General features: G+C 40.6%; 1 protein-coding gene across 2 annotated transcripts in view; it reads right to left on the reverse strand.

Moving 5' to 3' along the window:
• cln3 (CLN3 lysosomal/endosomal transmembrane protein, battenin) overlaps nt 1-6,176 on the reverse strand; it is a 33,419-nt gene extending 27,243 nt beyond the window's left edge. For both annotated transcript variants that reach the window (XM_083648500.1, XM_083648499.1), the window contains exons 1-4: nt 5,976-6,176; nt 5,458-5,494; nt 2,959-3,055; nt 1,968-2,051 (exon numbers count right to left, since the gene is read on the reverse strand). In XM_083648500.1, the coding sequence (XP_083504626.1) occupies nt 1,968-2,051; nt 2,959-3,055; nt 5,458-5,494; nt 5,976-6,036 (279 nt within the window). In that variant the 5' untranslated portion in view covers nt 6,037-6,176. The remainder of the gene's footprint in view (nt 1-1,967; nt 2,052-2,958; nt 3,056-5,457; nt 5,495-5,975) is intronic.
• Between the last annotated feature and the right edge of the window lie 7,854 nt (nt 6,177-14,030).

Genomic DNA, 14,030 nt, shown 5'->3' on the forward strand with positions numbered 1-14,030 from the left:
CCTTGAGCTACGGTGGCCTGTAAGTGAATCAAATTCAAAGTCACATTTTCACAGTAGAGCAATAAGCTAGCTAATAGGAGCAGAGATCCAACAGAAATATCCAGGGAATAAGTAATACTGTATATCAGCATGCAAAGTAAATACTAAGTATGGATTAGAACTATTGCGTCCAGGAATGCCTTTGGACAACCAACCCACAGAGAAGTGAAGTGACCATTCAAAGATGAGCGTGTGGGTGTATAAATTATAGCACAAAATGCACCATGTCTGGTCTCTGCCTCTACCATGTCTTCCCTGTATGATTGGTGCATCTCTACCATGTCTTGTCTTTCCTGCATCTCTTGGTGCAAAATGTTTAGTTTAGTTAAAATAGTTTACTTTATTTTGATCATCAAAAACAATGCATCAGTCATGCATCATCATCATCTACTTTTCTCTCACTACTGATCACTCACTGACATCATCACTGATGCCTAGTTGAGCAATTGTGCGCTGAGTGATGTCACTCGACCACTCCATGATGTGATCAGTGATGGTCGCTCGAGCAATTGTGCTGTCATCAGTGAGTGATGTCATCAGTGATACGAAGTTGGCAAATGTGCGCCGCGCATGCCAATGGAGAAGGGGAGGCCATACAGCAGCCGAGCCATATGCGAGCCCGCGCAGCAGGCAAGCTGCAGGGCGGGTGAGGCCGCGCAGCAGGCCGAGCTGGCGGGCCCGCCCGTGAGCGAGCCTAGGAGTCGAGGCGAGCGCACGTAGCATGCAAGATTTCTAGTTCATTAAACTTATCGAGGATAACACAAACTTTCCAAAACGTATTTCCAATGTTGTCCTCAATGTGGCGGCTCTATTATATACAGTCTGAGTCTATACTCTGACTCTGAGGGACTGACACCAAAACCTGATGTTTAGATGGAGGTTTTAGATGATCGCTGAAACATTTTCTTGCTACAGTAAGATGATATTCATCCCAGCAAACATTTCTTATCTCATTTTTTACAAATCCCCTAACCGAGCAACCTTAGAGAGCCAAAGTCACGCACCCTTCTGGTTTAGGCAAACGAACCAAGGCATTTCATCCGCCATGCTTTTCTCCATGGACATTTCGTAAAATGCTTATCCACCTTATTTTTGAATGCCCCACTGTAAAAAATAATTGTGCATACAAGGTCCGGTTTAACGTGACTTATTGTTGCAGCTTGCCATTTCCTAAATGGTATTCTACTTGATTTGAAAAGATGGCCACCTACACTCAGTCCCTTGTACCCTGGCTGAATTGAACATAACTTGGCCAATAAGTATGTAACATACCAAATAAAACAACCCGTAATATCTTAATTTTATGTAGAATGCAGAGGACATGTAACTGTTTAGTTAAACTTGCATTCCAGGAATATTGTGCTCTAAAGATGACGATAGTGGCTCGAGACTGTTTCGTCCTGAAACCCACACGCTTTGCGGTGGTGGTTTTAGCGTAACCTATGTGGGATTCGAGGCGTAACCTATGTGTGTTTTAGCGTAACCTATGTGGGGTTTGGCGTAACCTATGTGGGATTCGAAATAACGCATCCGCGATATAAAACGTTATGAGCCACGTTATAAACAACAAACTAACGCTAACATAACTTACTTGCGGCTAATATTAGCAACAGCAGGCGATTACCCATGAATGCACTGCGCTCTTAAAGGGATATTTATCGACGAGATTTTTGCCAAGCTGGACCTGATTAGTGATTTGCTCCGTTCGCCCAGATGGGTGTCAAGCTGTCAGCATCAGCAACAAGGCTGGGAGGATCACACCGGAAGAAGCACCCATCAGGCAGATCAGGCAAAAATGGCCGCCAAAAATAAGGTGGATAAAAAAAAAAGATTTGTTTTACTTGGTCAAACAAAGTCATTCAAATACATTTAGAATCAGGAGAGACCGTATAACATTTCACTGTGTGGTCTGATGAATCTGCACTTACCGCAGCAGAGACAGGGTTGCAGTCATAGTGGCTACTGTTGCTACTGTTTGCCCCTTTGAAGTCCAAGGCGACTGTGGCTGGAGTCTGCAACAAAAACAGCTGATCAGTGAACGCTGGTTGTTTTGCTTTGAAAGACTTGATACAGTTTTCAAAACCTTTGGAATGAGTGCAAACTGCTCATACAAACGTGCTTTCTTACAGGTGCTGCTCATACAAACGTGCTTTCTTACAGGTGCTGCTCATACAAACATGCTTTCTTACAGGTGCTGCTCATACAAACATGCTTTCTTACAGGTGCTGCTCATACAAACGTGCTGCTCATACAAACATGCTTTCTTACAGGCGCTGCTCATACAAACATGCTTTCTTACAGGTGCTGCTCATACAAACATGCTTTCTTACAGGTGCTGCTCATACAAACATGCTTTCTTACAGGTGCTGCTCATACAAACATGCTTTCTTACAGGTGCTGCTCATACAAACATGCTTTCTTACAGGTGCTGCTCATACAAACATGCTTTCTTACAGGTGCTGCTCATACAAACATGCTTTCTTACAGGTGCTGCTCATACAAACATGCTTTCTTACAGGTGCTGCTCATACAAACATGCTTTCTTACAGGTGCTGCTCATACAAACGTGCTTTCTTACAGGTGCTGCTCATACAAACATGCTTTCTTACAGGTGCTGCTCATACAAACATGCTTTCTTACAGGTGCTGCTCATACAAACATGCTTTCTTACAGGTGCTGCTCATACAAACATGCTTTCTTACAGGTGCTGCTCATACAAACATGCTTTCTTACAGGTGCTGCTCATACAAACATGCTTTCTTACAGGTGCTGCTCATACAAACATGCTTTCTTACAGGTGCTGCTCATACAAACATGCTTTCTTACAGGTGCTGCTCATACAAACATGCTTTCTTACAGGTGCTGCTCATACAAACATGCTTTCTTACAGGTGCTGCTCATACAAACATGCTTTCTTACAGGTGCTGTGGAGTTTTGGGCGTCTTGTTTCGTCAGGATGTCGTGTGCGGCACTCAGCATGACCACATAAGCAAAGTTGTTGCACAACCCCAGGAGCCTGAAGAGGTCAAGAGGTCAAGAGGGAGAGACTGAGTAACTGATCACTAAATCTATTATTATTATTATTATTATTATTATTATTATTAACTGATCACTAAATGGATATCGGGGGATCAGAAAGAGCCATTTAAGACTTCCTAAGACCTGCTCAATGCTTCTTGGAACTGATTAGATGAATAATTAAAAATTCTAAATAAAGAAACTAAATTGGAAAAACTGGCTTTTCTGAATGAATATAGCTAATTATAAATTGGCAGAAGAAGAAAAGTAAATTAAATGTTCAAGGAAGTGAGTGAAGTGAGAGAAGTGAAGACATCATCACCAATGGAAACCGCAGCAGCAAACGATGACATCATCACCGATGACATCACAATGGGACGATGACATCATGTGACATTTGTGATGACCATTGATTTCATAACCATCCAGACAGCACTATGACATCAGACCTGACATCATTGGCCACTATTAAAGGAAGCACTCGACAAGTTCGACTCACGTTCACGGTTCTATGGACTCTCTATCAACGAGATACGCGTCCCAGCAATCTCTGTCGAGGAGAACCAGTTCGATGGCACGAACACCAAGTCCAACATGGAGTGATGATTCTACAGACGAGCTTTACAGCTCTCCCCGGGGTGATACCCCAGGCCGATGTCCAGGTGATACCCCAGGCCGATGTCCAGGTGATACCCCAGGCCGATGTCCAGGTGATACCCCAGGCCGATGTCCAGGTGATACCCCAGGCCGATGTCCAGGCCAAGACGACGAGACCACAGGAGTTGCTCATAGACAAGACCATCCACGTCATGAGCGGGCTCGGCGGCGGAACCTCCAACATGCCGTGATTGGCTGCCTGAGACAATGCAAGCTAGAGACAACGGGCCAAGCTCATTCCTAAGAGGAGACGATTGGTTCTCCAAACGTATGTACAGTGAGGAGCTCAGAAGCCGCCCCCCTCCCCCACCCCGCGAGGTCTGATATGCTCCAGGCCCCAAGTGCACGGTCAGACCTCTCCAACAAACAGATGATAACACGTTTTAGGTACCGTCAAGAGTATTCTAAATTCCATGCTCCAGCCACACCCCAAAACCCCCATACTCATCTCCGACAAACCAATAAGCACCACGGACTCATTCAAATTTCTTGGCATTCACATAAGTAATAACCTCAAATGGAAAACCAACACAGATCACATCTACAAAAAAGCCAATCAGAGACTCTTCTTCCTCCGTCAGCTCAAAGAATTCAGAATAAAAAAACATCTCCTGCTCCGCTTCTACCTGGCCATCATACAAAGCATCCTCACCTTCTCCATAACAGTTTGGTACAGCAGTCTGGACACTCAATCCAAAAACAAACTACAGAGAATCATCAATAAATCCTCCAAAATAATCCACGCCCCCCTTCCGTCACTTGAATCACTCCACCGCCAAAGGACAATAAATAGAGCTAAAAAAATAATTTCTGACCCCACTCACCCAGCACACCACATCTTCCAGCTGTTGCCCTCCGGGAGGCGCTACAGGTCTCTGCCCACCAAGACAACCCGTTTTAAAAACAGTTTCTTCCCCACTGCTATAAGGACACTGAACTCTCTGTAACAACCCCCATATCACTGCTGCTATGACTGTATTGTGTACTGTTATTGTGTTTTATGTATGTATTATGATGTTTAATGTTGGACCATTGCTTACATATGAACTGTACTGAAAACAAATTCCACCCGCCTGGCTGTGTGCTCATTAAAGAATCTAATCTAATCTAATCTAAATGACTCCAGAGAGGTCAGTTGCTCCAACTTTTCATATGTATCTCAATGGTGCCGACAGGAATCTTGGGAGTTTGAGTATTTCATGACATGTTTTGCTTCCCAGGTGCGCTGGATTTGCGTTGATCACTGACTCTGTGTGACTGCATGTGTTTGCTCGCCGCGTGCAAGACAAGTGATAGTGACTCCGTGTGACTGCATGTGTTTGCTCGCCGCGTGCAAGACAAGTGATAGTGACTCCGTGTGACTGCATGTGTTTGCTCGCCGCGTGCAAGACAAGTGATAGTGACTCCGTGTGACTGCATGTGTTTGCTCGCCGCGTGCAAGACAAGTGATAGTGAGATCACATCACTGAAAGTGTCCTGGAGCCTGTTTGTTCCATCTGTCAGGGAAAGAAAAGAACATGCAGTCTTTCACACGCGGGATAGACAGTCTAATGTGAGACCGTGAGTGTTAGTGTGCGTAAGAAGTGAAGACAAATACAAAGGAAGCTGTCCAATCAGGGCTTCGTAAATAAATAAGAGGCATTGTTGTTACATTATATATTTGTATGTTCTTTTGACATGAATAGCTCATTTCTTCATGTTTAGATTTTGACGTTTTTGGAAGAAAGTCAAAAAGAGACTCACCAGAATCCAGTCCAGTTGCGCCATCGTGAGCAACGACCTATGATGATGAATAAATGAGGAGCAGTTTGAGCAAACTCCGGCACTTGATCATCTGTCAATAACGTTAATGGGCCCATTTCACAGCAACCGTTTTGAGGTGGTAAAAGCAGGAAGTAAAGCAGGTGTAACCAGTAAGCACTAACATTAAAGCAGGAAGTAAAGCAGGTGTAACCAGTAACCACTAACATTAAAGCAGGAAGTAAAGCAGGTGTAACCAGTAACATTGTTAGGCCTTTTTCACAGCAACCATTTTGTCTCAAAAGGCAGGTGCAACCAAAACATCGACCCCAGCACTGGAACACAAACTAGATTAGAAGTTAGGAACTCTCATTCATGTTTTGGTTGTGTTTACTTCCCCCCCCCCCCCCCTTTAGACACAAAACGGCTGCTGTATAAACAGGCACGTTAATGGTATTGGTTATACCTGCTTTACTACTCAAAAGGTTCAAAACAGACCGCTTGCTGACAGACGGACTCACCCTCAATACTCTGAACAGGATCTGCGTTGACGCTGTCTGTTTGCTCCATTACATTACTCATTTACCAACGAGTATACATGACAAATAACTAATAATAAACGAATTAAATTAATAAAAATAAACCAATAATAAAGTCCCTGGTTTATAGCTGGCAACCCAAGCTACTGTATTTTGTTTCCATCTTCTGTCGGTCGTGTCACAACTTCGGTGAATCACAAGACGACGGTGTTTCATAAAAATAGACCCCTGCGGAAACAAGCCTTGAACGTTCCTTTTCTTCTTCTTCTTCTTTGTTTCTGGCAGAGTAGGCACGGGTTAGTGCATTGCTGCCTCACACTGGTTTGGTTTGGTTTGGTTTGGTTTGGTTTGGTTTGGTTTGGTTGATGGGCGAAAATACATCAAAAAGTATTTTGATACAAAATTACAAATACTTGCTCAACATTTTTTTTATATTGTATTGTACATTTTGTATTGTAAATACTGGTCTGAAAAATGTATTTGAAATACAAATACATATTTTGAAAATACATAAAATAAAAATACATTTTCTTCTTTTGAAAAATGTTTATTAGCTTTAGTTATAAACAAACATGTGGTTGCAGACATATAGACCAATAAAGCAAAGCAGAAGAGCAACCCAACGAAACAAAATGACACATACAACAACAACAACAACAACAAAAAAGGCTCAGCTACTTTCTTTCTTAAACAGGTCAATTGTTACATTATCACACACACACACACACACACACACACACACACACACACGCACACGCGCACGTGCACACATACACACACACACACACACACACGCACACGCGCACGTGCACACATACACACACACACACACACACACACATACACACACACACACACACACACACACACACACACACACACACAGCATACATATTTTAGACAAAGGCTCTAAATAGGATGGCAGATACACTCACATTTGTATATTGAAGAAATGGCTCCTCCCACATGTTGTGGAAGTGAAGTGAGCTCTCTTGAAGTGAAGACAGGCTAGGAGGTCTAGCAGCTTATGTTCCATTATGATCCTATTCCAACACAGATTGTGGAGCCTTATCAGAAATCCACTGGAGTCATATATTGTTTCTTGCACAGTATGTCAGGTCAGGACATTAAAGAGTTTTCTATACATTCATAATGTGCACACTAGAAAGACTGAGGTGAAATGACAATGTTCAATACCTAATATAGTCTGAATTTCATGCAGGATAGATTCTCAATATTTTTGTAATTTGGGGCAGGACCAGAGATTTTGGGCACATTGGGGAGGCCGTGGACTTAAATTTGGAGAGGTGACCAGGTGATGAGTAACCTGACGCTGCCAGATGGACGGTTTAGCTTCACATTACGTTTCACTATTAGGTCGAGAGAATCTCTTTTGATCTCGCGAGGTTATCCATCTTGCAAGCAAGGTTAGGTGATAAGTGCACTCTGTGTAGAATGTTCAATTGCAATGCCCTGGTTCAGTTACAGATAGATCTATTTTTCCTATTGACCCAAATATCCTCCCACATGTCTTTTGTGATCTCTATGCCCAGTTCTCTCTCCCAGCTCAGTCTTAGTTCTTGTAAAGCAGTAACTGCTTAATATAGTATAAGGCGCTAATTGATGTATCTCCTACTGTAGAAAACACCCGCCTTTCAATATCAGAGACATTAAGATCAGTTAACAGGGTTGTGTTTTTCTCAATATAGTCTCTTATCTGAAATAAATTAAAAAGATCATGTTTAGATAGGGTGAATGGAGGTATTATGGGACACTTTTTGACTTTTCGCCTTGTGGAAGCTTTCTTGCCATCAATTAAAAAAAATAGCCCAACACATGATACATTTCTGTAATAGTCAAGATGTTACCTAACCTTCTGAGGTGGAATGAAGGTTACATTATATTCCAAGGAGGCGTGGCATCCTCTTTTGTGTGAACTGACCCAAAATCCCTTTTTTCTGTAATGTTTCGTATTATGGGACACAATGTTTCGTATTATGGGACAGATGCCTTATGATGGATTTAGGCTAGTGTAAGCATTTACTGCACAATTTAATTCCTACTTTGATATAATCTGACATGCACATCTTACTTTTCCTATTAATCTTTATAAATTAAGACTCCATGTTCATTTAAACTGTTTTATTTAATGTTTAAAACTCTGTAAACAATTCAAACAACAATCGGCTTGCCCTCACTGTCACAACAACCCCCTTAGTTGTTGAGTTAACAGTAGGTTAGGTTTAGGATGATTAAGTTGAGGGTTAGGGTTAGGATGATTAAGTTGAGGGTTGGGGTTAGATATACTGTAGGATGATTAAGTTGAGGGGTGGGGTTAGGGTTAGGATGATTAAGTTGAGGGGTTGGGTTGGGATGGTTAAGTTGAGGGTTAGGGTTAGAATGATTAAGTTGAGGGGTTGGGTTGGGATGGTTAAGTTGAGGGTTGGGGTTAGGGTTAGGATGATTAAGTTGAGGGTTGGGGTTAATGTTAGGATGATTAAGTTGAAGGTCAGGCTGGGATGATTAAGTTGAGGGTTGGGGTTAGGGTTAGGATGATTCCGTTGAGTCTATTAATATTAACCAATTGAAGTGGTCAGTTTTGTTTGCCTGCCTATTTGTTGATAACCACTAATCTATTCTAGAGAATAAACAATGGTTCTCTATTGCAAGGTTGATAATTTTGTTCATTAGCAAAGCCTTTTAGCACTGTCCCATAATATGAAAACATACTGTCCCATAATACGAAACCGTGTTTCGTATTATGGGACAAAATGAAAACAACCTAATTCCAAAAATAAAACTTTGTTTTGTTTTGTTTTTGTTTTGTTTTTGGTTGCAAACATGCATCATATTCATGTTCCATCAAAAGTTTGTGCAATATATTAGCTATGAGAATTTTATGACCTTATGATGAAAACTAGCTAAAGCTTATGTCATTTTCCTCACCTCATGCCCTGCAGGGTCAACCTCCTGTTTGAAGCTTGCCCCGCGCACATATGTGATGTCACACCAATGAGGGCATGCGATTTTGATTGTGTAGTTTCACAGGTAGGGCTCAGAAAAAAAAGTTTTTATTTTCACTTATCAGGCAAGAAAATATAGCCTCTATAGCTTAAGTGTCCCATAATACGCTATGTCCCATAATACCTCCATTCACCCTACCTCATATTTCTGTACTATCTGATTGAAGGCCATAAGCACACCATCTTCATCATCCATCACCACCCACCACACCAGAAACACACATCTTATCACGGGGAAAAAGCGGAGGCTAAAATGCACTAGCATGAGTGTGGTGTGGCGGGGACCGCAGATCTGGAACGAGCTCGATGAAAGTTTGAAAACCTCACGCTCCATCTACACATTTAAACACAACCTCAGGAAACAACTGCTATGCTCTTACCTGTTTTCGTAACATACTTTCATCTTGAATCCCAATGCCAAGTAACAAATGTGGAGCCCATATTCATATTTGTATTTGAAATGTTTATACTCACCTTGAACCGCAACCTCAAATAACTCCATAATTATATTTCTACTTGAATGTGTAAGCCCAAGTAATAATTGTTTTGTCCACAAATTGATCTGGGATCTCTTATCTGTAGTATGAATCTATTGTTTACACATCGCACTTTATGTCATTTAGTAAGACGCACATGATACGTATGCTGCACTTTAATGTCCTATGTTATGACGCACATGATACGAATGCTGCCCCTTCTTAATACTTATTTTATTCTATTATCTTGTCTTTTTATCCATTGCATGTGGTATTATGTAGGATACATTTATTTTAGACTTAGTTACTTTTTTTTCTTTTTTTCTTCCTCCTACGTAGCTTGGTACTGCACAAAATGAATTTCGTTGTACAAGTTGCAATGACAATAAAGGTATTCTATTCTATGTCTGTAATATATGTAGGCCACATCCCCTCCTTGTTTTCTGTTATGGCCCCAACCATAAGCTTTAAATAGCTTCTATGGGGACCATGTTCACATATTATGCATTATTCATTAGTTCCAATGTTGTTATTTTATGCATATGTGTGGATAAAAAACTCAAACTCAAAAAAAAAATCTTCAAAGAGATATAAAAATAAACTTTATAAAAACTGATAAAGAGCTGCAACGATTAGTCAATTCATCGATTCATTGCGAAATTTTACATTAATTTCCTATTTTGATAATCTATTAATCATTTTGAGCCATTTATTTAAGGAAAAATGTCTTAATTCTCTGATTCCAGCTTCTCAAATGTTTCTTTAGATGGTAAATCATCTCTTTAGTCCTCTGTGGCAGTATTCTCCTTTGTGTACCCTCTAACACATTACACTTCTTCCATTTCAGTTGTTTTTCAGCACAACTGATTTCTCCTTCACTTCAGCTGTTCATTGCCTTCTGTGAGGGCTTTTGAGTTACAGGCAGCATTTCTACAGGTTACAGTAACCTCACGTTTTGGAGCTTTGACCATGTTTAGCCATAGATATGAGATCTGTTATGAGAGTTATGTTATGATAGTAGGTCTCCTTTAAACAACTTCACATCCAACATGTCAGTAAATTGTCACATAGTCTTTATTTAACATGCTGCACGCATATAAATACAACAGCATTATTTATTCCACCACAAAAGCTTACTTTTCAGGACCATGTAACAATGGTACTTCAAGTTGCCGCAGTATGGCATTCATGGTGAGCGGAACCTGCTATGCTGTCAGCTTTGTAGCAGTATACATGTATGTATTTTATTTATTTATTTATCCTTTATTTAACCAGGAGAAAAAGCCATTGAGACGTGTAGTCTCTTTTGCAAGGGTGACCTGCCAAGAGGGGAGCAAACATAAAGTCCTACAATTAAAAAACAACAGCAAGACAATTACAAATAATACTAAAAACAAGAAATATACACAGATCTGTTCAATAAAACAATAAAACAGCAGTCTATCATTTATCCATTTTGTAGAGCTGAGTTGGGCACGGAGATGTATTTTTATACGAGTTGTGTCTCTCTAACATGATACACTGGTTTGCAGTAAACCGTTTCATTTGCAGATAGGACAGTGTTTGCCTTAGCATGCAATATCTAATCATCTCATTTAGTATCTCTGGGGGAACTTCCACCAACACTAGGCTTGTTGTACTTCCTGCCCATCTCAACAGTGGATAGATGGTTACAGACCAAGATTCAAGATTCAAGATTTCAAAGATTTTATTGCCATGTCAACAAAAGTTGATAGGAATTTGTCTTGGTTCCAGTCGCTCAAACACCTTCATGACAACAGTTAAATCAACAGGCCTGTAATCATTCAGGCTATAGTATTAGACTTCTACTCCCTACTATCAGCCTGGTCTAATGAGGCACTGTGTCGGGTTCATCACAGCTTTAATCAGAGGGTCAGGGGCACTCATGGTTCATGGACCCCGTTAAAGCTCAGAACCAAACCATCCTTTGTTATTGTTGTTATTGTTTTGTTTTGTTGAATTAGCGTTAGCTGTGTCTCTCTAATATGATACACTGGTTTGCAGTAAACACTTTCATTTGCAGATAGGACAGTGTTTGCCTTAGCATGCAATATCTAATCATCACATTTAGTACTTTATCTCTGGGGGAATTTCCACCAACACGAGGCTTCAGTACTAGTTCCCCACCACACTGCCTCTGATGTGTGGCTGAGATTGTTCTGAGGGTAAGCCAATCAGAGGCGGAGTAGAAGTGACATCTCACATTTTGTTTTCTTTATTCCACAATTTAAACCTGTGTCGATGTTTAAAATGTGTCAATTTGAGAAGAAAAGTACATTACATTATACAAAACAATTATTTTATGTAATGGTGTTACACGGGGGTAATGGGGTTACACACATTTAAAGTATGCACAGGACATGTGCACCTATGTGCAGTGAATATGCCACTGTCTCTGACTTGTCTTATCACTATACTGCCTTATTGCTTGTTGTGTCTCTTGTTGTTTTTGCACTCATATGCCCTGATATATCTGTACTATGTTGTAAACGTAGTTCACAGCACAATAATTTCACACGTGATACTTGTACCATGGAGTGACAATAAAAATCTTGAATCTTGAATCTTGAATGTATTTAAAATACACACAAAAAAAGGTCTGAAAGTAATTTGATACAAATTACATCTTATTTTTCTCGGTCCAGCCAAATACAAATGACAAAATACACAAATGTATTTGAAATGCGTATTTTAAATACTGCCCATCTCTGTCTCAGTGGTGTACACTGGTGTATATAGTACGTCACCGCCTTTGTGACCTATATCTTTTGATACAGGTCTGTGGTTTTAGGGAGTGAACTACTTCTCTAGCACTCTTTATTTGAGGCACCCAGCAGTGTTTGAAGGGAAAAGCTTTGAACTCCTAATTTGCCCAGTTCTATCAACAGTCCCAGCTCCTTTCCCTGGCAGAGTGCCAGTCTGTTGTTGTTGTTGTTGTTGTTGTTGTTGTTGTTGTTGTTGTTGTTGTTGTTGTTGTTGTTGTTGTTGTTGTTGTTGTTGTTGTTGTTGTTGTCGCCTACAGAACTCCACATTGCTCAGGTTTTCATTAACAGCAGGCCACTTGCTCGCCCACAATGTCCCAGTCTTAACCACTGTTGGGGGTAACTCATTACAAAAGTAACATATTACATGTAATATATTACTTTTAGCAGTAACTCAGTAATATAACTTATTGCTTACGGGATTTCAGTAATATTATACAGGTTACTTTGTCAAGTAACTCAAGTTACAAATTGAGTTAAAAAAAAATTAATCAAAGCACATATTTAAATCATTTCCTAATCAAACTGTGTGTTTTTATGCAAATAACCACTACAGATGACAATAACAAAGGAAAAGGATAACATTTACAATTTTGGATTGGTAACACTGACTTCAAGGCGGTTGAAATAAGTTTTTGGGATGGTTCCGGTGCGGCGATGTCATTCTGCTACTGCTGTTACTACAGTGAAAGTAATGCAAAAGAGTTACTCTACACAGACAGTAATATTGTAAAGTAACGTATTACTTTTAAATGAAAGTAACTAGTAATATGTAATATATTACATTTTGAAAGTAACTTGTCCCACACTGGTCTTAACCTGCTCACTTTGATATCATCTATATGTAGCGGCTATTCGAGGCATGCTCACTCCATTGCCAGCTTTGACAGATGGTTGGATGCTGTATAATTGTCTCCCTCTGTGATACCTGCCACACTAATGATGCTGCGACACTCCATCCTGCACATCCACACCATCTCTATCTTCTCCATCCTGCACATCCACACCATCTCTATCCAAACTGGCCTTATAGCTTCTCATCCACCTCGTTTCCCTCAGCTCCTGCATGTGCTGCTACCCAGAGAAACCCCACATCCCTCCATTAGTACAACAACCCCCCTACAAATATATCCTGTAGCGACACCCCCACAAAGTTGCCTGCACACATTTGAGGTATAAGTTGATCTAATTGACTAGGTTCATAGGCTAGCCTCTGATAGATATATTAGGTGAGCAGATTAATAAAGTACAATAAAATATTATTCTGGTAGAAGAGTCGGTAAACTTTCAAAATAAGAAATGAAAGGTTGCCATACGGAGAAGAATTTATTTGTCGAACCTCCTGAGTGTGAATTTCATATTCTCAAGTTTAAGGAGATGGCTACACAGTTAAGCTAAATTTGTCACAATGGAATAATGGGGATTAGGCTACCTGGATGTGTGTGTGTGTGTGTGTGTGTGTGTGTGTGTGTGTGTGTGTGTGTGTGTGTGTGTGTGTGTCAAGTCAAGTCAAGTCAAGTTTATTTATATAGCCCTAATTCACAAGCATGTCTCAGAGGGCTTCACAGAAAGTATGTCTAGCTGATTCTAGCTAACACACAGTAACAAGAATATACAGAATAAAGATAACATTTGAACATTTGAAGAAAGCAGGAGAGTGGAGGAGGGAGGGAGAGGGAGGAGGGAGGAGAGGGGGGAGGTGGGGAGAAAATAGGAAATGTGGAGGAGGAGAGAACAGAGGAGGAGAGATGAGGG

This window comes from Poromitra crassiceps (assembly GCF_964638095.1).
Source record: "Poromitra crassiceps genome assembly, chromosome: 13".
In the NCBI taxonomy this organism is placed as follows: domain Eukaryota; kingdom Metazoa; phylum Chordata; class Actinopteri; order Beryciformes; family Melamphaidae; genus Poromitra; species Poromitra crassiceps.